Raw genomic sequence first — 24584 nt, forward strand, 5'->3', positions numbered from 1 at the left:
TTATAATGAAAAGAAACAATAAATAATAATAATAATAATAATAATAATAATAATAATAATAATAATAATAATAATAATAATAATAATAATAATAATAATATTTTTTTAAAAGGGATTGACGTAACTCTTCACGAAGGTAAATAGTCAAGACGAAGAGTGCGATTCGATTGTATAGATGTTTTATTTTTTGAACAATATTTCGACAGAACGTCTGTCTTTCTCAAGTTCAAACCAAAAGGTGATTGAAAATTCAAAATTTCAGAAACCAAACGTAAACTATGAACGAGAGTAACCAGCGTCCATACGTTGATAGAATGACATCATCAGCTTTTGTCAGTTTTTTTAATACTCAGAAAGAAAGAAAGAAAAAGGAAGACGACAGAAAAAGAAAAGAAAAAGAGAGAAAGAAGAATATTCAATCAAACAGTTTTGTATAAATTTGATGATATTCTCCTGTCATCTTATTCATTCCTCCAGGGCGTGATGTCAATAACCCGCAAACATATTTCACGTCATACATTCTGAGAAGTGAAAGTGGGGTACATTCAGGATATTTTTTGAGAATGTGCACTTTCAAATCTTCTTCAAAATTGCAGCCGCTTGAAACGAAATGTTCAGCAAGTTCTGTTGAACTACTGTTCTTGTGCCTGACGTCGAATCTGTGCCCATTAAACCTTTTGTTTGATTGTTCCGTTTTACAACCAACATAAATCAAGTTATGTTTCGTGCATTCTGCACCGTACACTAAATGGGAATCTTTGCAGGTTCCCCCTTCTGTATAAATCATAACATTTCTATTATGATTTTTTATGGTATTCACTTCACTCATGTTGTTGTACAATGAACAGGGCTTACCTCTCTTGCGGCTGTTCTTTAAGGTACAGCGTGTAGATACTCCAATGTTCGTTTTCTTGGAGACAGATATAGAGGTCAATAATTCTTTTATGTTCTTATTCCGTCGAAAGGCTACAATGGGTGGCTGAGGAAATGTTTGTTTGAAACTGGGATATTTTTTCGCCACATGTTGGTAACTTTCATGCAACACTTTTGAAATGCCAGCGAAACGTCGGTGCCAGTTAATCACTAAAGGAATTCTGTAATCTGTTGTATTTTGTTTGCTAAGATTAGGCGTGTAGGTTTGACTATCTTTGCTAATCTTAGCTATTTCACTTGCTATTTCCTTTAAACGTGATTCCCTGTAACCTCGTTTTACATAATGACATACAAAAGCATTTGCATGTTTCCAGTAAGCCCTATGTCAGTGCAAATCCGTTTTATCCTCAAAAATTGGGATTTCGGATTTGACCGAATAAGATGATGTGGATGATCGGAGCGGCGGTGGAGATATATGTGGGATGACGTTGGCTTGCAAAATAACTCTGTCACTATTCTGCCTCCAGAAAACTTGACTTTTGTGTCCAAAAATTTAACGCTAGTTTTTGAAAAACTAGACGTAAATTTTATGTTGGACTTAAAGCCATAGTTTCTAGCATAACAATCACAGAAATGTAAGAAGTCCATTAAACTATCCTGTGATCCTTCACAGACAAAAAATACGTCGTCAATGAACCGTAACCAGAGTATTGGTTCATGACCATGAAGGGATTTGAATGTCTTCAGTAACTTTGTCTCAAAATTCGTCATAAAGACATTAGCGAAATTAACTGCCATGGGGGTACCCATGGTGCAACCCTTCCTCTGGTGGTAGAATCTTTGTCTAAACTGCATTGTGTTACTTTCTAAGACAAACCTCAATAATCTACAGAGCAAATTTGTTGGAACACTTTTATTTGACCGCTTTTCAAAGGCATCCATGCATGCTTCTACCCCTTCATTGTGGTCAATATTAGGATATAAGGAGGGAACATCCATGGTTACCAAAAAGCAGTTCTCAACACGGCCTCGGCGTTTAAAAAAGTTATTGATTTTAGATACAAAATCAAAAGTGTCCCGAATATAGGAACTTGATCTTTTTGCGACGGGGAGTAGAAAGCCATCCAGCCATTCCGAAATTTTGTCCGTACAGCATTCATATCCGCTGCAAATTGGGCGCATTGGAGGAAATTTTTCGAACTTTTTGTGTATTTTAGGGAGACCATAAAATACAGGTGTTCTTCTTTCAGACCTTAAAATCCTAGATTCAGCCTTACTAACGAAATTGTTTCCCTCCATTTCCAAAATTATTTTGTCAAGTTCCTCCCTGTAATTGGGGTTTGGATCGACAGGTAATTCTTCATATGAAGTTTTGTCATTTAAAACTTCTTCACAAGCCAAAATATACTCACTGTTGTCCATAATGACGATAGCGCCTCCCTTATCCGCCATCTTAATAATAATAGAATCGTTATTAGCTAGACGTAGGAGTGCGTAACGTTGGGAATTTGTGAGATTATTCCAGGATTTCTTTCCACTTGTTTTAAGGCTTTCTCTAATGCCTGCCTGACAAGATTCAAGAAATTCTAGTAGTACTTGTGAACGTCCCTCCCGAACTTTATCTGGATACCAATTGGGATTCTTTTCAATTCAATTATGCCAGATTCGATCATCATAATTTTTAGGAAATATAGGGTTTTCTGCCGCCTCGTTACCAGTTTTCTCAAAAAAATATTCTTTCAGTTTGTGGCGGCGGACAAACTGAAATAGCCCTTGAGCTAGTTTATTCTTGTCGAAATTTTTAGTGCTTGGGCAAAAACTCAGTCCAAGCTCTAAGACTGAGACATCGTCGGGCGAAAGTTTTAATTTGGATAAATTTATAACCGACTTATTCTCTAATGTGATGGTTTTTCTCGGGCAAGTGGTTTTCAGAGTATTTTTTTCTTTAGATTCTTGACTACTTTTTGGGTGTTGCTCGAAATCTTCACTTAAAACGCGGAACCTATTGGGTGACAAAATTTGTTCTGAATGGTCATGTGAGAAGTTACAATTTTTACTCGTCTTTCTAGGGGTAATCCATTTCTGGGTGGGTGATAGAAAGTGAGTGATTCTGTGGTATTTGTAGACATTTGAAAAACCTTTACTTTCGGGAAAGGAACAAATTTATTGTTTTCGAGGCAAATTCTTAAATGTGCTCGCATTTTTGACTGATCAAATAGAAATTTCTCTGGAGCGTTTCCAATGACCAGTTCAAATGCATACGCTAGGGCAAAAAGGCCACAATCATATGCGCCAACTTGGGGATTCATGATTCCTTCTCTCTTTTTCTTTTCTTTTTCTGTCGTCTTCCTTTTTCTTTCTTTCTTTCTGCTTATTAAAAAACTGACAAAAGCTGATGATGTCATTCTATCAACGTATGGTCGCTGGTTACTCACGTTCATAGTTTACGTTTGGTTTCTGAAATTTTGAATTTTCAATCACCTTTTGGTTTGAACTTGAGAAAGACAGACGTTCTGTCGAAATATTGTTAAAAAAATAAAACATCTAAAATCGCACTCTTCGTCTTGACTAATAATAATAATAATAATAATAATAATAATAATAATAATAATAATAATAATAATAATAATAATAATATACACTGGAAGCTATGCCAATACTATGGAATAACAACAGAAAAAAGATGGTATAAACACACGCCAGAAAAGGTCACAGAAAACGAGAAAGCAACCATACTCTGGGATATGCCAATACACACAGATAGAGAAATTAAGGCAAATAGACCAGATATAGTTGTCAAAAGATCATGAAGAAAAAAATGCTTTCTAATTGATGTATCAATACCAGCAGATAACAACGTTTCCCTAAAAGAAATGGAAAAACTTTCAAAATGCAAAGACCTGGAAATAGAGGTAACTCGAATGTGGAATCTAAAAACAGAAACAATTCCTATCATAGTAGGTGCCTTAGGTATAATTAAAAAAATATTCAGACAAATACATAACAAAAACACCAGGACTTACAAATATATATAACATACAGAAAATTGCACTACTGGGCACTGCACACATCCTACGCAAAACACTTTCAATACAGTAACCATAAGTGCACCACAGCAAACCACGGCACATACCCAAGGTGCACAGAGCTGCGCTCGGTAGTGAAGTGAAAGCACGTGAAAAAATAAAACTACTGAATAATAATAATAATAATAATAATAATAATAATAGTGAATGAACTTGCAGTTGTAGGGCATACAAATATGAATGATAGGGAACCACTCCATAGACTACCAAATGCACAGCAACATAAAGCACAATTAAAAATTGGCAACTGCGTTATACAAGAAATCATACAACTAAAACCCGATCTTAATAAGTTAAATGAAATTATTTACTCTGTTGCTAAGGTAATCGTAAGACGCTGTTTAACACCAAAAAGCCAACGATACCAAATTCGAAAAAAGAAAATCAAACTGGAGGAGTAGAATTGAAACTGAGATTGAATCATTGCGAAGGGAGATATCAATATTAACTGAGCTAATCTCTGGAAATGGTGTAATATCAAGAAAAGGCAGGAAGTTTGTGAGAAAATATGGACTCTCAACAAGAGAAAAACTAATGTCAGCGAATGAAACACTAAAACAGAAAGTTCAAGCGAAGGCTCAGAGAATACGCGGATTTGAGAAAAGAATCAAATTCTACAAGCAAAATAAGATGTTCAAATCCAATGCCAAATCATTTTACAGGGAAATAGGGAAAGAAAAAATAACCATTGAAAATCCACCCCTAATGGAAGCAGTTGAAAACTTTTGGAAAGGGATCTGGAGTGATGAGAAACCATACAATGAAAATGCAGACTGGATCAAACGCACTCAAGATGCCTACAAAAATCTACAAGAACAGGAATGGGAAGACATCTCAATTACCGACCTAAGGAGGGCGCTAACGAGGGCGCTAACGAGGGCTCATAAGTGGAAATAGTCTGGTATCGACAGAGTACTAAATTTCTGGCTCTCATCACTCTCGTCCGCACACGAAATGTTAGTAATACTATTTAATAGTATTATGAAAGAGCCGGAAAAAACTCCCCATTGGATGGCAAATGGTATTACTTACCTCCTCCCCAAAAATAACGAAACCAAAGACCCAAAAATCTACCGGCCTATAACATGTGTGTCTACTACTTATAAGGTTGTGACATCTATTCTCGTGAAGAAAACATATACCTTTATGGAAGAGAATAACCTCTTTCCCATTGAACAAAAGGATGCAGACGAAGCCCATACGGATGCAAAGATTAGCTCCTAATTAATCGCATGATCCTTGAGACTGCCATAACAAGCACAGAAATCTCAACTCTTCATGGATTGATTATAAAAAAGCCTTTGACAGCATACCACATTCGTGGATTCTGAAATCGATGGACATTTTCAAAATTTCTCCTGTGATTTCAGATTTTTAAAATATAATATGTCACTATGGAACACGAAGCTGCAATTATATCATTCTAATGGAGTATTGCACTCAAACAATATTAGCATAAACTGTGGCATTTTCCAAGGTGACTCACATTCACCACTACTTTTCTGCATAGCACTAATACCACTCTCAAGTGAACTGAATAGAACAGGGTATGGCTACAAAATTGACAACAAGAAAATAAGTCATCTATTTTATATGGATGTTTTAAAGCTATATGGCAAAGATGAGGAAGAGCTTCAAGTACTATTACATACTGTGAAAGGATTCAGTGATGATATCGGGATGGAGTTTGGCCTTGAAAAGTGTGCCAAAGCCACTTTTAAGAAAGGAAAACTGGTAAAGTCAAATTCAATAGAATTAGATTTTGAAACAGTGATAAAGGAACTTGAGCAGAAACAAACCTATAAATACCTAGGAATAAATGAAGGTATCCAGCATGGAAGCATGAAAGAGAAGGTTAGGAAGGAATGTTATAGAAGAGTTCGAGCAGTTCTTAAGTCTAAACCGAATGCATATAATAAGGTGTTAGCTATAAATTCCTTAGCAGTCCCAGTTGTTCAATGTGCTTAACTAGAATACCAGTGAAATAATGAAAATCGATAGAAAAATCCGCAAGCTACTGACTTGTGATAAGATGCTCCATCCAAAGGCAGACATGGATCGTCTTTACCTTCCCAGAGCTCAGGGTGGTCGAGGCTTGATCCAGCTTGAACTTACGTACAAAACCACCACAATCAGACTGGCCAAATACCTTGAAACAACCAACGATTGGATGCTAAAACTTGTTGGGAAAAAAAAGACCGAAAAACTTTACTCTATTCTGAAAGAGGGCAACAAAATTGCTTTTCATCTCTTAGATATCTACCAGCTTGGTCAGGTTGAAGGACATGCGCCAACTGCTGCTGCAAAGAAAAGAAAATTAATTGCAAAGACAAAAGCACACGAAAAATTAGCTAGCAGATGGGAACAGAAACCTCTGCATGGCAAGTATGTGGCTCGTAGCAAACAAGCTGATGTCGACCAGAAACACACGCATCAATGGTTACGAAGCTCAGGGCTAATAGCAGAGAGTGAAGGTTTCATATTAGCTGCTCAAGACCAAAGCTTATTAACCCGGAACTACCAAGCCAATGTGATAAAAAATGGAGCTGACCCAAAATGCCGATTCTGTAACGATGCGATTGAAACTATAGACCACCTAATCTCAGGGTGTAGAGTCTTAGCACCTGTAGAATATAAAGCAGGGCATGACAGAGTTGGCTAGTATTTACACTGGACAATATGTCGGCATTATAAAATCAAAAGCGCTGACAAATGGTATAAACACCATCCTGAAGCTGTGACTGAGGGAGAAAATGTATCGATTCTCTGGGACTTCCCCGTACATACCAACAAAACTATAAGAGCTAATAAACGAGATATTTTTATAAAAGATCAGACAAAAAAGCTGTGTTTATTAATTGACATGAGTATTGCTTGCAATCACAATATAGCGGCGAAAGAATTTGACAAGATCAGTAAATATAAAGACTTGCTAATAGAAATTGAAAGAAATGTGGCATCTCAAGGCGACTACCATGCCAGTAATTGTAGGATCTCTAGGAATGATAAAAAAGCTACTGAAACCTATTTGAAAATGATACCAGGTTTACCATCCCTACAGGATGTGCAAAAAATCGTGTTAACTGGAACGACTCAGGTACTGAGAAGAGCATTATCGCTGTGAAAACAGCATCCATTCATGAATTTATTTATTTATTTAAATACAGATTCTACCTGTGAATTTGCGTGTGTAAACTGGGAATACATACAATGAGCTTCTCTGTCCTAAGTGTACGGAAAACACTCGGCGGGAAATGGAAGAAATTTTGAAGAAAGAAGATAGAAAATATAATAATAATAATAATAATACAGCCCATATACTACGGAAAGCATTCTCTATCTAAAATGGAATAAATGTGGTTATAAGTTTAGCATTCATAGCAAAACAAAAGTTCCCTTGCTACTCTTTGCCTCCGGAGGATGTTCGGTACTAAAGGCAGCTGAAATAAAGTTATAATGAAAGGAAACCATAAATAATAATAATAATAATAATAATAATAATAATAATAATAATAATAATAATAATAATAATAATAATAATAATAATAATAATAATAGTTGTCTCTTGAGGTCTCTGGGTGAGACTTGGATCCAACTTGTACAAATGCAAAACAAAAGTCAAACATAAAATAATAATAATAATAATAATAATAATAATAATAATAATAATAATATGAAGAAAAAGGTGAGGAGGGGAGGTGGAGGCGGAGTAGGAAGGAAGAAAAGGATCAGGAGCAGGAGGTGGTGGGAAGTCGGAAGAGGTCGTGGAGGAAGGCAGAAGAGGTGCCAGAGGAGAAGCAGAACAAAAAAGAGGAAGCGACTAGAATGAATTCAAATTAGAACGCAGGACTTAGAAGGAGGAGAAGAAGAAGAAGAAGAAGAAGAAGAAGAAGAAGAAGAAGAAGAAGAAGAAGAAGAAGAAGAAGAAGGAGGAGGAGGGGGAGGAGGAGAAGGAGGAGAAGGAGGAGGAGGAGGAGGAGGTGCGCGGAGAAGGGTAAGTGAGTGTATGATTGTATGTGAATATGTATGTTTGTATTTGTGTCTACATGTGGGCAAATTATGAAATATATATTTATATAGAATTCGCTGCAATAAATTATGCACACATCAAGAGAAGACAAAAACGTATAGAACTACTTTCATTCTCAAAATTTTGAGACATAATTTAGTGTTAAATAAGTTATCTATTAAAAATAATCTATAAAGAACCAAATGAATAGTATAAAATACGGAAAAATTTGGATAAGTACTGTTTTCATTTTGCTAAAGATTTTCTACTATTTGAAAATAATATGTATTCTTGTTTTTATACTATTCATTTGGTTCTTTATAGATTATTTTTAATAGATAACTTATTTAACACTAAATTATTTAGAAGTTATAGTTTCATTTCAACATAATATTAGAACTTCGATTTGAATAGTGTTGATATATTTTCGATTATTTTTGATTAATAATATTTGATTAATTATTAATCTTTATAGTTTATAATATCGTTAAAGTTTTTTTTTTTAAATCAAAACTTTGTATATATATATAAAGTTTAATCTTTTATTCTTAATAATTTTTTCTTTCCTAATTTTTTCATTCATAATTTTTCCATTCATAATTTTTTCATTCATATTTTTTATTATTACGTTTGTAGAAATAAATAATCTTGTATTTTTCTATTATTCAATTGATCTTTGATTATAATTAAATAAACGTCTTTAGCTTTAAATAGTATAGCTTTAACTATTACACCGGTTAAATATGTACTAATTTTATCTTCATTATTATTTTAAACTTAAAACTTCGTTCAACTTGTATTTAAAACAATGATAATTTAAAACAATGATAATTTATGTAAGATGTTTTTTGTATATAATATACATGTTATTATAATAGATGAAGGGATGATTATTGAATGGTTATTATTTTGATATTATAATATTTTTAAAATAAATTTTCTATCTTTATATAATAAGTATTTCATATTAATTCATTTGGCACTTATTGTTGGTTGAGATATATATCTAATTATTGTTCTACTTACGATCTGACGATTAGCTATATTTTTGAATAGAATTTATTTTCGATAATTTCAATTGATTTTAATCGATTTAAATTTCTTTTCTATTTGAAAATTGGTTATGAAACACGTGTAATCTTTTTATTATATTTATCTTATGATATTTACTTTACTTTATATTATACTCATTTATTGTGCTTTTAATTATTAATTTTTCTATATGTGATAGTGGATTTTCATCGATGAGTTCTTGAAAATTGGTTATTTTCCCTAAAACTTTATATTTTATATATATATATATATATATATATATATATATATATATATATATATATATATATATATATATACATATATATTTATTAATAAAGGTAGAAATTGATATTAATCAATTAGAACCAGTGGTCTAGCATATTAAAAGAATCCGAAGATTAAAATTATATTACATACAAAAATAATAGGAATGACCAGCAAAAGTGGACTCCTATATACTAGAAATAGATGCCGATTCGGCACTTTTGCTGGTCATTCCTCTTATTTTTGTGTGTATATATATCTATACTATATATAAAACAGAGATGTGTGTGTAATCGCTTATCACGTGAAAACGGCTTCAACATTTACTTCCATACTTGTGATGCATGAATAATTTGACCTCGGATAAATGTTAGGCTCTTCATTTGATTTTTTTTATTAAGATAAATATTGCTTTATATTTAAGATTCACTTCTTTAAAAAGGTTCCTCAATGTCAACTTCCGGTAGCCATAGTTTTCTCTTCACTTTAACTTCAATCGTTACTGTTCGCACTAAAAGTTTAATCACATTTACTGACGTAAGTAATTTCATCATTTACTAACAGAAGTACGGTTTTCTGTTTCCCTGTTGCTGAGGGGTCTTTTTTCTGGTACCTTCGATACTGGCTCTTTGGTTCACTGAGTGACAAATTTCGCTTCAACCTCACTTTCACTTCAATCGTTACTGTTCTCAATAAAAGTTTACGTTTTCAATCGCTAACAAGTTCACATTTACTGATGTAAGTAATTTCATCATTTACTAACAGAAGTACGGTTTTGTGTTTCCCTGTTGCTGAGGTTTTTTTTTCTGGTACCTTCGATACTGGCTCTTTGGTTCACTGAGTGACAAATTTCATCCAGGAATCAAGAAATCAGATACACTTGGCAGTCTATGTTGTCCATTCCAACTACTCAGAGTGCTACTATCTAAGGTTTCTATTACACAATGTCAAGGGACCCACATCATTTACGGCCTTACGAACGGTTGGTAACACTATGTCAAACATATCGCCAGGCTTGCCATCTCAGAGGTCTTCTGGAAGATGATGCACACTGGGATGCCACTCTGACAGAGGCACAAATGTGCAAGTCTCCTACGCAGCTGAGAAACCTCTTCTCCATCATGCTGGTGAACTGTGGATTGTCAAATCCAAATCAACTTTGGGACAAATACAAGGAGGGGCTTTCTGAAGACATTCTTCAAAGAATTCAATATCAGTGTGACGGTGATGTCACTTTCAATGATGACATCTTCAATGAGACATTAAGATTAATAGACGACAAGGTTCAATTACTAGGTGGAAACAAATTTGAAATCTATGGTCTTCCAGCTCCTCCTGTCACAGATGTTCAACACAGGTTAGCACAAAAGCTAATCAGGGAAACATCGTACAACATGGAAAGTTTGCAAGCAGTTGTCAATGAAAAGGAACCAAGTCTGGTACAGGATCAAAAGGAGGTATACTGGCAAGTTCTTACATCTCTGGACAATAACACTGGTGGGGTTTTCTTCTTAGATGCTCCTGGAAACACAGGAAAGACATTATTGATCGACCTGCTCCTTGCCAAGGTGAGACAGAAGAAGATTGCTCTGGCTGTTGCATCCTCTGGAACCAGAGGAACCAGGGCGGATGAGCTGAGAGCTTGCATCAAGTCCTCATATATCTGGCAACATGTCAAGCAGCTTACTCTGACAACCAACATGAGGGTTCACATTCATGGTGACCTGTTAGCCGCACAGTTCTCCAACAAGTTACTTGACATTGGAAATGGAAAACTTCCACAAGATCCAGAAGATAATCTGCATCATCTCCCATGTAGCAATATGACTGCCTCCCTTGAAGAACTAAAGAGCAAGCTGTTTCCAAACATTGCCACAAACTACAAAAGTCACAAGTGGCTATGTGAAAGAACAATTCTGGCACCAAGGAATGATTCTGTAGACAAGCTGAATTTAAATTTGTTAACTCAGCTACCAGGACTTGAATGTTCATACAGATCAATTAACTCTATCCCTGATCAAGAACAGGCAACGCATTACCCAGTGGAGTTCCTCAATTCACTTCAGCCACCAGGATTTCCACCACACATTCTGATCGTGAAAATAGGTGCTCCCATAATGCTATTAAGAAACCTTGATGCACCTAGACTCTGCAATGGAACAAGGTTGGTTGTTAAACACCCATGCCCCATGTGTTGGAAGCAACAATAATTACAGGCAACATGATGGGTGAGAATGTCTTCATTCCAAGGATACCTCTCATTTCAAATGATCTCCCCTTTCAGTTCAAGAGACTGCAGTTTCCGGTCAAACTTACCTTTGCAATGTCTATCAACAAAGCACAAGGTTGAAGGAGGTTAAGTCCCACCACCTTTAGAGATCTAAAGGTGGTGGGACTTAACCTCCTTCAACCTTGCTTCTCACATGGTCAGCTGTATGTTGGATGTTCTAGAGTTGGAGATGAAAAGAACCTCTACATTCTCAGTGATAAACATGGCAAGACAGAAAACATAGTATATGAAGAAGCACTTACATGAATAGTATGTACATGTCATATACAAAAGTGTGAAACCATTGAGTGTTAAAGTAAGTATTACTATTACACTTTCACTTTTCGACTGACATGCATCAATGTATATCTATGTATATAACAGTGAAACAATAACGTGGTATATTCGCTGTGTGAATTTTTTTCATTTTAGCCCCATTTTAATTATCGTAAAAGTCTCCAAGTACCAATAAGCAACAATTTCATTCCCAGGCAACGCCGGGTGGCTCTGCTAGTATATATATATATATATATATATATATATATATATATATATATATATATATATATGTGTGTGTGTGTGTGTGTGTGTGTGTGTGTGTGTGTGTGTGTGTGTGTGTGTGTGTGTGTGTGTGTGTGTGTGTGTGCTTGTTTGATTAAATAATAAATTTACAGCATTGAACCTAATATTCCTCTAATTATTAGACTTTATGGTGTGGCTGCCCCTCCTCTTCTACACATCATGCTCATGACCAAATCAGTGAATGGTTGCTGAAATCTATGCTGAAAGCAGATTGGGATCAGGCAATACTTCTGCTTATTCCTGTCTGAAGTATCGTCCGATGAATTTACTTTGTTGACATGTCGACAAAATTTTTATACCTTTCAACCTTTCAATCATGTCCGCCTTTCTTCCAGTAACATACTGTCCATATAATCTTAAATATTTCTTTAACTCAGGCACAATAAGTATTTCGATAGCTGAATCATCGAATCGCTTTATATCCATGATAAGACGTAAAACAATAACAATAGCGTAGATAGTCTGCGGAAGTTTAATTGTCTACATGGAGCGCCGCCTAGCCAAGGGAGATAACCTACTTATAGGAAAGCCCTATATATCTTCATACACTCTTATATGTAGACTATTTTGTCTTATAACATTTTCTACGCATGCGAACAACTGGTAAAAACTTATTTTAATAATGTTTTACCTCCATACTTAAGTAGTGCGTGTGTGTGTGTGTGTGTGTGTGTGTGTGTGTGTGTGTGTGTGTGTGTGTGTGTGTGTGTACGTGCGTGCGTGCGTGTGTGCGGTGAATAAACTGTCGTCTAAATTACGCAAAGATAGAAATAACACTGACATCTCATTTTAACAGATATATTTACCAAAATTACAGAAAAATATCTTGAAATACTTAAGAGTAACTTTATTCACTAAAATCGCCATTGGCTTCAACCACAACTCCACACGACTTCGGAGTCTCCTTCAACTATTCTGGATGGTCTCCTTGTTTACGTTGGCGAATGCTGCCATAACCTTTGCCTTCAGTCCATCGTTGGTGTTACAAGGAGTTTTGTTGGTCTCTAGCTCAACTGCGCCCCACATATAATAATCAAGAGGGTCGCAGACTGTGGAGCGAGGTGGCCAGATGTTAGGAATTATGTGGTCGCAGAAATTGTCTGACAGCCATGACTTGGTCCTCTGCTCGTGTGGCATGGTGCAGAGTCCTGTTGCCAGACATAGGGTCTTGCAGCAGACACCCTCTGGACTCAAGGCAGCACTACCTCCTCCAGGAAGTTGATGTAGGCCTCCGTGTTGAATCTGAGGCTGTGTGGAAGATGAATGAAAACATAACGTCGCTATCACTAATGATGACTCCAAACACCATGGTTCTGATTCGATATTTGATTTTTATCACGCTCGGTACATGTCCTCAGATTGCTCTTTTCTCAGATCGATACCCAAACACTCTGAAAAGTTTTTATTATACATCCGGCGCGAATGCCTGCAGCAGAGCGTGTCATTTCCGAATTTCTGGAAAGTGAATTGTGATATGGTGCTGTTTTTCTCACAAACGGTTCCCAACTGACCCTACTATGCTGTGTAGTCTACAAAATCAAAAATAAACAATGTGCATGATATAACGACAATTTACCCATCACACCTGTATATATATATTGGGCATTCCATAAATAATTCTGTTTTTCAATTGCATAGACTAAAATCGGTGGGGGACGGGTTAAACTACCTGCATCAACTTGCTATAAATGCAGGTAGTAAATTTACGCTATCTTTATTCTTAGTGAAAGTTTTCAAGAATGTAGTCGATATTAACAGTTATATTTTCGAAGCAATAATGGAAGTGACAAAGAAGTATATATGCCATATTTTGCTTTATGAGTTCAATAAAGGCAACATCACAATGAAAAGTGCGATGAATATTAATGCAGTATATGGGGATCGGACAACAAGCGTAAGCCATTGTCAACGGTTATTCCAGAAATTCTGAGCCGGAAACTACAGCCTAGAAGACGAGCCTCGTCCTGGAAGATCTGTAGAGCTCGTGAGGACGTCCTGTAAACCCTGGTGTAACAAAATCCCACCGTAACCGTTGAGGAACAGCAGAGAAGCTTGGATTTGGTCATTCAACCATTCATTGACATCTGTGCTAGAGGTAAAACGACCATCTTTGTTTTCAAGACGAAAGATGTTCTTCCATCAGGATAATGCTCGGCTACATGCAGCGAGAGAGACATTCCAAAGGCTGGAGCAGTTTGAATAGGAAATGATGTCCCATCCACTATATTCACCAGACATTGCCCCATCTGATTATCATTTATTCTGCAGTCTTCAAAATCATTAGGACGGAAAAAATATGAATTTTTTAGACGATGTCGGAACAATACTGGACGTGTGTTTTTCGTACGGAAAAGTTAATTTTCGAAAAGGGTCTTTGAAAGTCTACCAGATAGATGGAAGAACATTGTAGAACATGAAGGAGAGAATACTTCAGAGAAAAAAAGAAATTTTTATCATTTTGAAAAATAAAAGAAGTATAAAAAACACATTGTTTATGGGATGACCCAATATATATATACATACATATATGCATAACGCACACACATATATGCTTGTCTTTCTGCATGCATGAATGTATGTATAAATGCAAACGTATGTGGTTATCTATGCTTGTTTAACCCTGAAAGGCTCTGAAACTGTGCTCCTCGAACAAATGGAATTTCATTTTCGAAATCTGAATCCCAAATTATAGGTTGTCCATAAATAATCCTTTCTATTATAGGCACAAGGCATAACATTTTGGGGAACGGGACTAGTTAATTTTATCGGTCGCTGTATTTCACTAGTACTTAATTTATCAACAATTTCTGTGATTCTTTTTCCGTCGTGTGCAGGAATTTTTGCTTGTAACAGCGTTTTTTGGAATCCGGTGTATTTATGTTTTTTCTTTCTTTGAACGGATCTGATATTTGATTCGTTAAAGTACTGTGATGTGTTATTTTTCTGGTGGTCAAGATTGTCGTTCTGCCTGATTAGCTTTCCTATGGGGAACGGTCATCAGTCATTCCAGTTGGTTGATTCTCTTCAAGGGTTATTTTGTTGTATTTGCTGAAGTTCGATTTTGATCGGAGATAAAATTTCATTGGTCTGGAGTTAGGTGACGTCAGCAACTGGTGTTTGTATGGTTTTATTGTATGGCGATTCGGAGTTGCTATTTCGCAACCCGCGTGGAAGACTGTTACTAAAATTTATTGAATTGTGATTGTTATATCTCGTTTCTCCTTTTTTGTGGAGAAATTGATTCTTTTTCCCTTCTTATCTTTAATGTTTAAACATAGATGAATAAGAGGGAATGAATTAAACGACATTTTTTAATTCCGTAACACTAAGATTGGCACTGCATGCTGTCGCGACCATTGAACATTGTTCAGATGATGTAATTAATATATTGCGCAACATTTACCATCTATCGTAGGTGTAAAATACGCTTTTCACGTGAGTATTTCAATAAGTCCTACGTTAGATTATACTATCATTTAACAGACACATATTCCACCTTTAATGAATTGTAGTGTTGACATACGATGTTAACTATGTCATCTCATCGATGAATTACAGGTAGGAGGTGTAGATACAATAGCAGTGATATGGAATAGAGAATGTCATTGAAACCATTCTCTTATTCCTCATCAGCTATGTATGTATGTATGTATGTATGTATGTATGTATGTATGTATGTATGTATGTATGTACCTATCTTTTCTCTTTTTCTTGTTTCAGTCAGTACACACAGTGTTGCAGCGGATTAATCATCTTGTAGTATTTACCTCTACGAATCGACTCCACTAGCTGTTTTTTGGAAGCCTGGTACTTATCCTGTCGGCCTTATGCCAAACTGCTAATTGTCAGGAATTAAAAGCAACAACATAGGTTGTGAAGAATTAGTGAGTGCAAACACAGAGACTAAGATACACACACACGCACACATGTGCATATCATAAAAGATAATGGTATTAATTTTAGCCTTAAATGGGAAATTATAAGAAAAGCTCAACCTTATAGAAATAATAGATATGGATGTAAATTGTGTTCTATGGAAATATATGAAATTTTAAAACTTAGGAACAATCCTAATCTAATCAATAATAGATTAGACCTTAGGGTATCATGTGTGCATTGCTCTACTCGCACTTTTAAATTTTTTTAAAATAGGGCTTTTATTAAGTAACTAAAGTTATCAAATTATAGTACTTTACTTCTATTATGGTCATCTAGGACTATCAATTAGCACATATTTATATTGGTAATTGAACCTTTATAACATATATTCCTGATCTCTCACCTTAACATCTAATCTACTTAAATCAATCATCAGATTCCTGTTTTGATTATCCTTGTTATTTCCTAACATCCTTTCTTTTTTCAGTCCCTTAAACCTTAGTAAACACATTATTATAAACTAATATAAATCCGATAATAATTTTTATTTTTATTCACATTATATAAATAAAGCTTACCTATGTGTCTCCTAAATAGTATCATTATCTTATCTTCAGCTAAAATTTTTTTAAGATAATTCAAAATAGTTTTCATGAACACTATATACTTAATATCCTTAAATTTTACACCCTATCCAGAGCCCCTGAATTCAATACTGACATTATTTCATGATTTTTGTGGAAAATAATTACATCGCATTTTATTTATTTTATTAACATACCTCTTATTGTGAAAATATTGGTTAGAGTATTGTTGTTATCTGTACCACTATACTGTTACTCTATTCAGACTAAAGTAAAAAACCTATTTGACCCATATACCTAGGGTTGTAATTCCTCAACATTAATTCCTCAACACTTTGATAGTAGTAAAATGACCTGATACTACTATGACCAGTGAAACCTTTAGATTCGAATACATTTTATAGCCTTGTCCATGCATACTGCTTACACCTTCCCTCTCTTTAGAAGTAATTGTCCCTTTGCTTTCACCACTAGATAAGAAACAATAAAATCTGAGACAGTTAAAACTTTTTGTCTAGAATCAATTACTAGCCTGATAGACTCGGCTATGTCAAGATGGACTTATGTATTCTTCCTCACATTTGGATTTTTATGTATTCTCTCTCCCACTTGGATTTGAAATGTTGCCACATTTATAATATGTCTTTTCTACAGTAATTTTCTGCATTTTCGTGCAGCTGAAGATTGCTCTTCATATTGCATTTAAGGTAATGCTCGCATTACTTAAATAAATTGAAGTAGCATGAAACGTGCGTACTGCAATCACCTTTGAAATCCGTGTTGCTTATTTACATAAATATATAAATACACAAATACAAGTAGATATATGTATATGAGATAGACGTATGCAAGTATACATATCTATGAGTGTATATATATGTATATATATACAGCGGTGATAGCTGGTAGTGACCTTCATGAGGCAGCCTGCTGAGTGACATCGCTATGTATACTTCGCAAGACGGGAAGGGACAAAGTGAAAATTTCCGTTAAAATTGGGAAGTCTGCTACAAGGAGATTGAGCATATTTTGGCAAGCTTATGGTGACGAGACAGTGGAGCGTACGTAATGTTTCGAGTGCACGGGCACACGAAAAAATCACAGCTTAATCAAGAGCATGTTCATCATTTTTTTCCGACATCCTCGGTATTGTGCATTGAGAGCTTTTTAGGGAGGACGTTCGGGGAAAATGACCGGATCTATGATTCGCGAAGTATTGAATGTTTCACAACAATACCCCTATTACCTGACTCATGAGTTTCTTGCCAAAAACAACCTGCTATCGATTCCGCATCTGCCCTATTCGTCAGATTTACCACCTGCTGACATGCCTCTATTCCCCAAGATGAAAAAGCAACTCAGAGATCGAGATCAAGAGCGAATTTAACACCGTTTTCGAGATCAACAGGTCCTCGACTCGCTTATGGAAAACTACGCCTAGGCTGGATTCCAAAAGTGTCAGGAAAGCTGGGGCCGTATATTATTGCGCAAGGTGACTTTGCCGGAGGAAATGAAGTTACAACTCAGGTAATATAAGTTACTTTTATCATACATAACTCGTCCAGGAAATTTATGATACTACTTCGTATATATACGACGGGTTTCTATCGGTTACCATGTACCCAATGAACTAACATACACGGGTTTGTTCGGTTGGAGGCCAGAGTACACGCAATGGGACTAATACAGAAGCAAAATTCTTATCCCCCAGCTATACCAACGCCTAAGCGTATACACACACATAAATACACCCACACATATGGCGGAAATGGAAAACGGATTTTACGAGATTCGTTTCAATCCGTTTTCCATCGGCACCTCATGGATGAGATTCTGCTCGAGTGGCCGCAGTGCATCTTTCTGTGCAGATGATTCTCATCAGTTGACACTTCAAAAAGTACTTCGCGCAATAAACTCGGTTTCACTTGGTTCGATTATAATGTATTTCGTTATGTTAAGAAGAAGAAGAAGAAGAAGAAGAAGAAGAAGAAGAAGAAGAAGAAGAAGAAGAAGAAGAAGAAGAAGAAGAAGAAGAAGAAGAAGAAGAAGAAGAAGAAGAAAACAGACACAAGATGGACAAGCAAAACAATAACAAGCCAATTGGGAATGAGGATAGAAATGATAAGAAAAATATATCAACGTAAATAATATCATCACACATACGCACAGACACAAACGTACGAGGGAGACATCAAACGTTGTCTTATGTTGTGGACGACTGACTACACTAACATCCTTCCTAAAGAAATTGAAACGGCATATGCAGCCATCACACTGGACAGTTTCACCAAATTGACCTAGCTGTAGCTCACTGTACAAATATAAAATGACGACTTCCAATTTCAACACCTCATGTAATTGTAGAGTTTAAAATAACTCATATTAATGAAGCAGTATCTAAAAAAAAGTGAGAATGAATATACTTCTATACGTTTTTTTTTTAATTTTCTTGAAATGAGCATGAATTTTTCAAACAAAATCTGCATAAATATATATTCCGTAATATAACCACCAACAGACACAAATACAAACATACATATTCACATACAATTATACATTTATACACAAAATGTTAGACATTAATGCAGATACATACAGACACAAACAATCGTGGACACCTTCATACACTCAGACACGAAAATGGTAGCAGAATATAAGTTAGAGATACAGAGAGAGAAAGAAAGATGAGAAGACATTAAGTCCCAAGAAAATTTTCGTGAATGAAATATCAAAAAATTTAACCAACTTACAATGACTTTAAATTTGGAAGATTTTCAAAGGCTCCGTGTGACATGGTAGTGATCTGATTGTTTCTAAGATCTCTGAAACATAAAACACAGTTCAAAAGAAAGATTGTTAAAAAGATTTCTGATAAAATATTAAATCTTGTATCTTCAGAATCATATGAGGAAAAAGAGGACGATGAAGGAGAAAATGGCAGGGATGATGATGATGATGAGGGGGGGGGCGATGTTGACGGTAAATGTTGTAATAATGACGGTGAGGAGGAAAAGGGTGAGAATGATGACGATTATCATTGAAAACGACGAGAAAAGCTACTGATGAAATGGTGATGACGACATTAATTATTATGATGTTCATAACGACGGTGATGATGATCCTGAATGCTAGAAATGGCTGAGAAATTGGTGGCTGCGAAGATGGTACAATTATTAAACAAATTGGAGGAATGATATTCCAGGTAAAATGTTAAAAATCGTCGAACATAAAAACATATCAACCAACTTAAAAACAAATTCAGGGAAAAATAGTCACAAGAAGTGAAATTCTCATGGAAGTATTGTACGACACATTTGAGGTACCAACACAGAAACAATTTGTAACTACACGTTCTAGCACCAGAAAACGAAAAAGAACGGAAACACTGGAATTGAACCCTAAGCGTAAGAGATATTAAAATTCCGAGCGGAGTTTAATACTCAAGTGGAGAATTTAGGGGAGACTAATTCTAAAAAGGAGAGATGTAGTGGAAAGATTCTGACAGCCTTATAACTGACTAAAAGTAGACACACACATTTCCATTAAATAGAGAACTGTCTAGTCGTAAGCAACTGATTGTGAACAATTTATTGGTAAGCATTTCCCTGTGATCCGTTGGCAGAGAGCTTCGAGTCTCGTGTGATAGTAATCGTATTGTGTCGTGCATATAGTTTCTTTCTCCCTCTTCGTTAAATTATATACCCAACATCAAGATATAAAATGTATTCAGCGCTAACATTATCACAACACGACGAACCTACATATTGTCAAAGGTCGCCCGCAGTACAATCAGTTGTACATTATTGATGCATCACAAAATGGAAGCTCTGCCTCACAGAGTGGAAGCATCAGAACTTACAATGCTTCCCTCAAACAATGGTTGTCATGTTGTGCAACAAGTAAATCCTTATGTTGAGTTATATAGGAACATGCAATTAATTGAACAACAAGAGATTGAAAGTGTCAGGAGTGAAAATGTACAATTACGAAAGTGGGAACTACACTTCAGAATAAGGGTTGATATAAGGCGTTACAATTTTTCCACAAGCAATAAAATAGCTGCACCCTGATAAACAGAGACATTCTTGTCTAATCGCATACACATCGTTCAATCTGGATCCAATGTGTTATCCACTTCTGTTCCCTCATCGCACTTTGAGATTCTATATGTGCAGAAACACAGAACATCCACTCGCATTCGGTTCACGATGCAACTGTTCCGTTACACAGACCAATTCAAAATGGTCTGTGTAACGGAACAGGACTGGCCCTCCATCAACACTCGATTGAAGCCTCAATAATAATTGGCACACTGATCAAGAGACGTATTCTCATTCCCAGGGTAAGGCTGGCACCGAGAGACCTAATACCGTTCGCTTGACATTTTCAATGATTATCAATAAATTACAAAGGCAGACATTTGATAAAGTGGGGCTGTTCTCTCCTAAACCTGTGTTCAGCCATGGTCAGCTATATGTTGTTTCTCAAGGGCTCGCAAATTATCTGATCTGAAAGTTAAAGTTATCAACACTGACAAGCAAGAGAAAAGAAGAGAGAGAACTTACACGAATAACAATCTGCAAAGAAGTATTGGATTAAAAGGTATACACAAATAGAAATGTGTATTGGCTCTGACCCATCGCCTTGGCTTATGAGTTATCAACGATATGGTTTTCAGACGATGCCATGATTAAATTTTCACACCTGGGAAATAATGATCTCTATATTTACGTATAAAATAATTTTTTTGCTAGAATATTTTTGTTTTCTAGATATGAAATTGTGACCATGTAAATTTTACAATGTAATTTTTATCTCTTTATGGGGGAAATGGAAAAAAAAGAGTGAATATTCATTCTATTATTGCTGTGTATTACGAAAATGATGATGATGATGATGATGATGATGATGATGATGATGATGATGATGATGATGATGATGATGATGATGACGATGATGATGATGATGATGATGATGATGATGATAATGATGATGATGACGACGATCATGAATACGATGTTGAAGATTGTTATTATGATGAGGATGAGAAAGCGGATAAGAATGTTGATATTGATATATTATCACTGACTACTCTAAGAATTCAGATGAAAAAGAAGAGGAAGAGAAGGAGGAGTAGAGCGAAATGAAAAATTCCTATAGATTACTCAACAATAGATTAGTTCAACAAAGGTATTTTCTTTTCCGTTGATCTTTAGCCACTGAAGAACGAAGAGCAATTGCAACAGCTCAGAGAAGCGACTTTCGATTATGATCCAGAAATTCATTATGCAGATGACAGGAAACCGCACAAATCATCTCCATTAGGCAGCCACTTCACCTGTTGGGTTCGGCCCACCATGCCCACCTTCACACTTTCATCCTCCTTTCCTATCTCCGAACAAAAAATTGCGGCCATCTTCCACTCCGGATCCATCGACGGTGGGACTCTTCCCACCCCAACTCTGACAATTCCTCTGTCTAAACTGTTTATTTTTATTTTCAAAATCAGTGAATACATTTCTAAATCAGTGAATACATTTCTAAATCAGTGAATACATTTCTAAATCAGTGAATACATTTCTAAATCAGTGAATACATTTCTAAATCAGTGAATACATTTCTAAATCAGTGAATACATTTCTAAATCAGTGAATACATTTCTAAATCTCAATACTTTATCGTGTTACTACCGTATAAATCTCTTGCCTTCGAAACGCAGAGGAGATGGAACAGGGACAACTGACGAAGGGTTATACTCTTTATGTTGCATGTCTCGTCTCTGCTTTTTTCGTTGTTCGAAAAAAGTTCGTTTTCTGTTTTCGTTTTTATGTTTTCCAATTTCAGCACCTCTTGCAATTATCAAGTTAAAAATAATTCATATTAATGAAGAAGTATCTAAAAAAAGTGAGAATTAATATATTTCTATACGTTCTTTTCTTTTTTTGAAGTGTGTATAAATTTTTCAAACGAGCTCTGCATAAATATATATTTCATAATACACCCACATTATAGACACAAATACAAACATACATATTTACATACAATCGTACACTTATAGACAAAATGTTAAACATTGATGCAGAGACATACAGACACAAACAATCGTAGACACTTTCATACATATAACAACATGAAAATAGTAGCAGAATATAAGTTAGAGATATAGTGAGAAAAAGAAAGATGAGAAAGTATTAAGTTCCTAGAAAAAATTCGTAAATAAAATAGTATCAAAACACTAAACCAACTTACATTTTCTGTAAACTTGGATGATTTTGAAAGACTCCTTGTGGGAGGGTCTTGATTTGATTTTGACGAAGATTTCTGAAACATAAAACACAGTTCAAAAGAAAAATTGTAAAAAAGTCTTCTGAATGAAATAGCTGTACCTTAAAAACAGAGACATTCTTGTTTATCCCTGGAATACATTTGCAGAGTGACTCGCATACACATTGTGCCATCTAGTTCTAATGAGTTATCCACTTCTATTCCCTCATGGAAAGTTCGGATGGCACTGTGAGATTCTACATGTGGCGAAACACAGAACATCCGCTCGCAATCGACTCACGATGCAATTGAGGGTTGCAAATTGCAGTACCTTGGGGACCATCAGGCACAGTTGTTCGTAGAGTGGGGCAATGGACTTATGGACTATCTGCAGAGAGGAGCTGATGAGAATGTTGAGCCAGGAGCAGTCCTCAGAATATGCATTAATATTATCAGGATGCAATGGCGATTGTAGCAAAGTATGGTAAACCTGATTTATTTGTCACGTATACATGCAACCCTAAGTGCCGTGAGATAGAAAATAATCTGAAGCGAAATGCGTCTTCTGGAACCCGACCAGATTTGGTTGCAAGAGTGTACAAGTTGCATCTCACCAAAGTTCTGAAGGATATAAAGGACGTAATTGATGTATTAATAGCTCATGCCCATATCATCGTGTTTCAAAAGAGAGGACTTCCAAACTGTCACATGCTGGTAGACAAAGTGTAGATCAGAGATTATGTAGATAGAATGGCATCAGCAGAAATTTCTCATTCAAATGATGGCCCCCGTCTTGCATAATTTAATTAAGAAATTCATGATACATGGCCTTTGTATGGGGAATGGCGCTTGGGCCCAAAATGTTTCCCAAGAACTATAGAAATGAGACACTCCTAAATATTAATGGATATCCAGATTACAGGAGGCGCAATAATGGGATCACAGCACAAGTTGAATGCCACTCTGTTGACAGCAGGTATGTTGTTCCATACAATTCTTACCTGTTAAAGCAATTCCGAGCTCATATTGATATGGAAGTTTGCTCCTCTGTAAAAAGTGCGAAGTACATCTGCAAGTATGTCTACAAAGGTCAAGATAGCGGTTTAGGTGAGGTAAGGAATGATGCGACGGCAAAAGGCAAGCAAATTCACAAAACCATGGTGAAATCATCAATTATTGGGTTGGCAACTAAGTTCCTGTTTTTTTTTTTTATTTTGGAATTTATTGCATTTTAAAATTTTGGAATCTATTTTTTTCGAGAATTCTATTTTTGAATCATTTTGTAATCTATTTGTTTTTTTACCATTTAATTTTAGTTAATTTTTGTTTATTTTTCAGATCATTAAAATGGAATGTCAAGCTAAGAAAAACGAGCATTTTCGACACCTCCTTCATTTTGCTTTTAATCAAGGTTCAAAGGCCGCAAATGTTGCTCGCGACATTTGTTCTGTGTATGGAGAGGGTGCCATAGCTTAAAGAACCACTCGTGATTGGTGTACCAAGTTCAAAAAGGGTAATTTTGATCTTAAAGACGCACCTAGTTCTGGCCGTCCAGTTGAGTTCGATGAAGAGCGACTTAACCAACTTTTGCACGAAAATTCTCGTCAAACGACAAGGGAACTAGCAGAGAATATGGAATGCTCCCACACTGCTATAGAGAAGTATCTATCTATCTAAAATCAACGAGCCACAATATCCGCTGACTTTCTTGCCCGTCACCGCTCAACTAATGGACACGA

General features: G+C 35.6%; 1 protein-coding gene across 7 annotated transcripts in view; it reads right to left on the reverse strand.

Moving 5' to 3' along the window:
- LOC106882816 (adhesion G protein-coupled receptor G6) overlaps positions 1 to 24584 on the reverse strand; it is a 157641-nt gene that overhangs the window by 109322 nt on the left and 23735 nt on the right. For all 7 annotated transcript variants that reach the window (XM_089346140.1, XM_089346139.1, XM_089346141.1 and 4 more), the window contains exons 3-4: positions 22831 to 22902; positions 19332 to 19403 (exon numbers count right to left, since the gene is read on the reverse strand). In XM_089346140.1, coding sequence (XP_089202266.1) covers positions 19332 to 19403; positions 22831 to 22902 — 144 coding nt within the window. The remainder of the gene's footprint in view (positions 1 to 19331; positions 19404 to 22830; positions 22903 to 24584) is intronic.

This window comes from Octopus bimaculoides, chromosome 30, assembly GCF_046866305.1.
Source record: "Octopus bimaculoides isolate indiv1 chromosome 30, ASM4686630v1, whole genome shotgun sequence".
Lineage (NCBI taxonomy): Eukaryota > Metazoa > Mollusca > Cephalopoda > Octopoda > Octopodidae > Octopus > Octopus bimaculoides.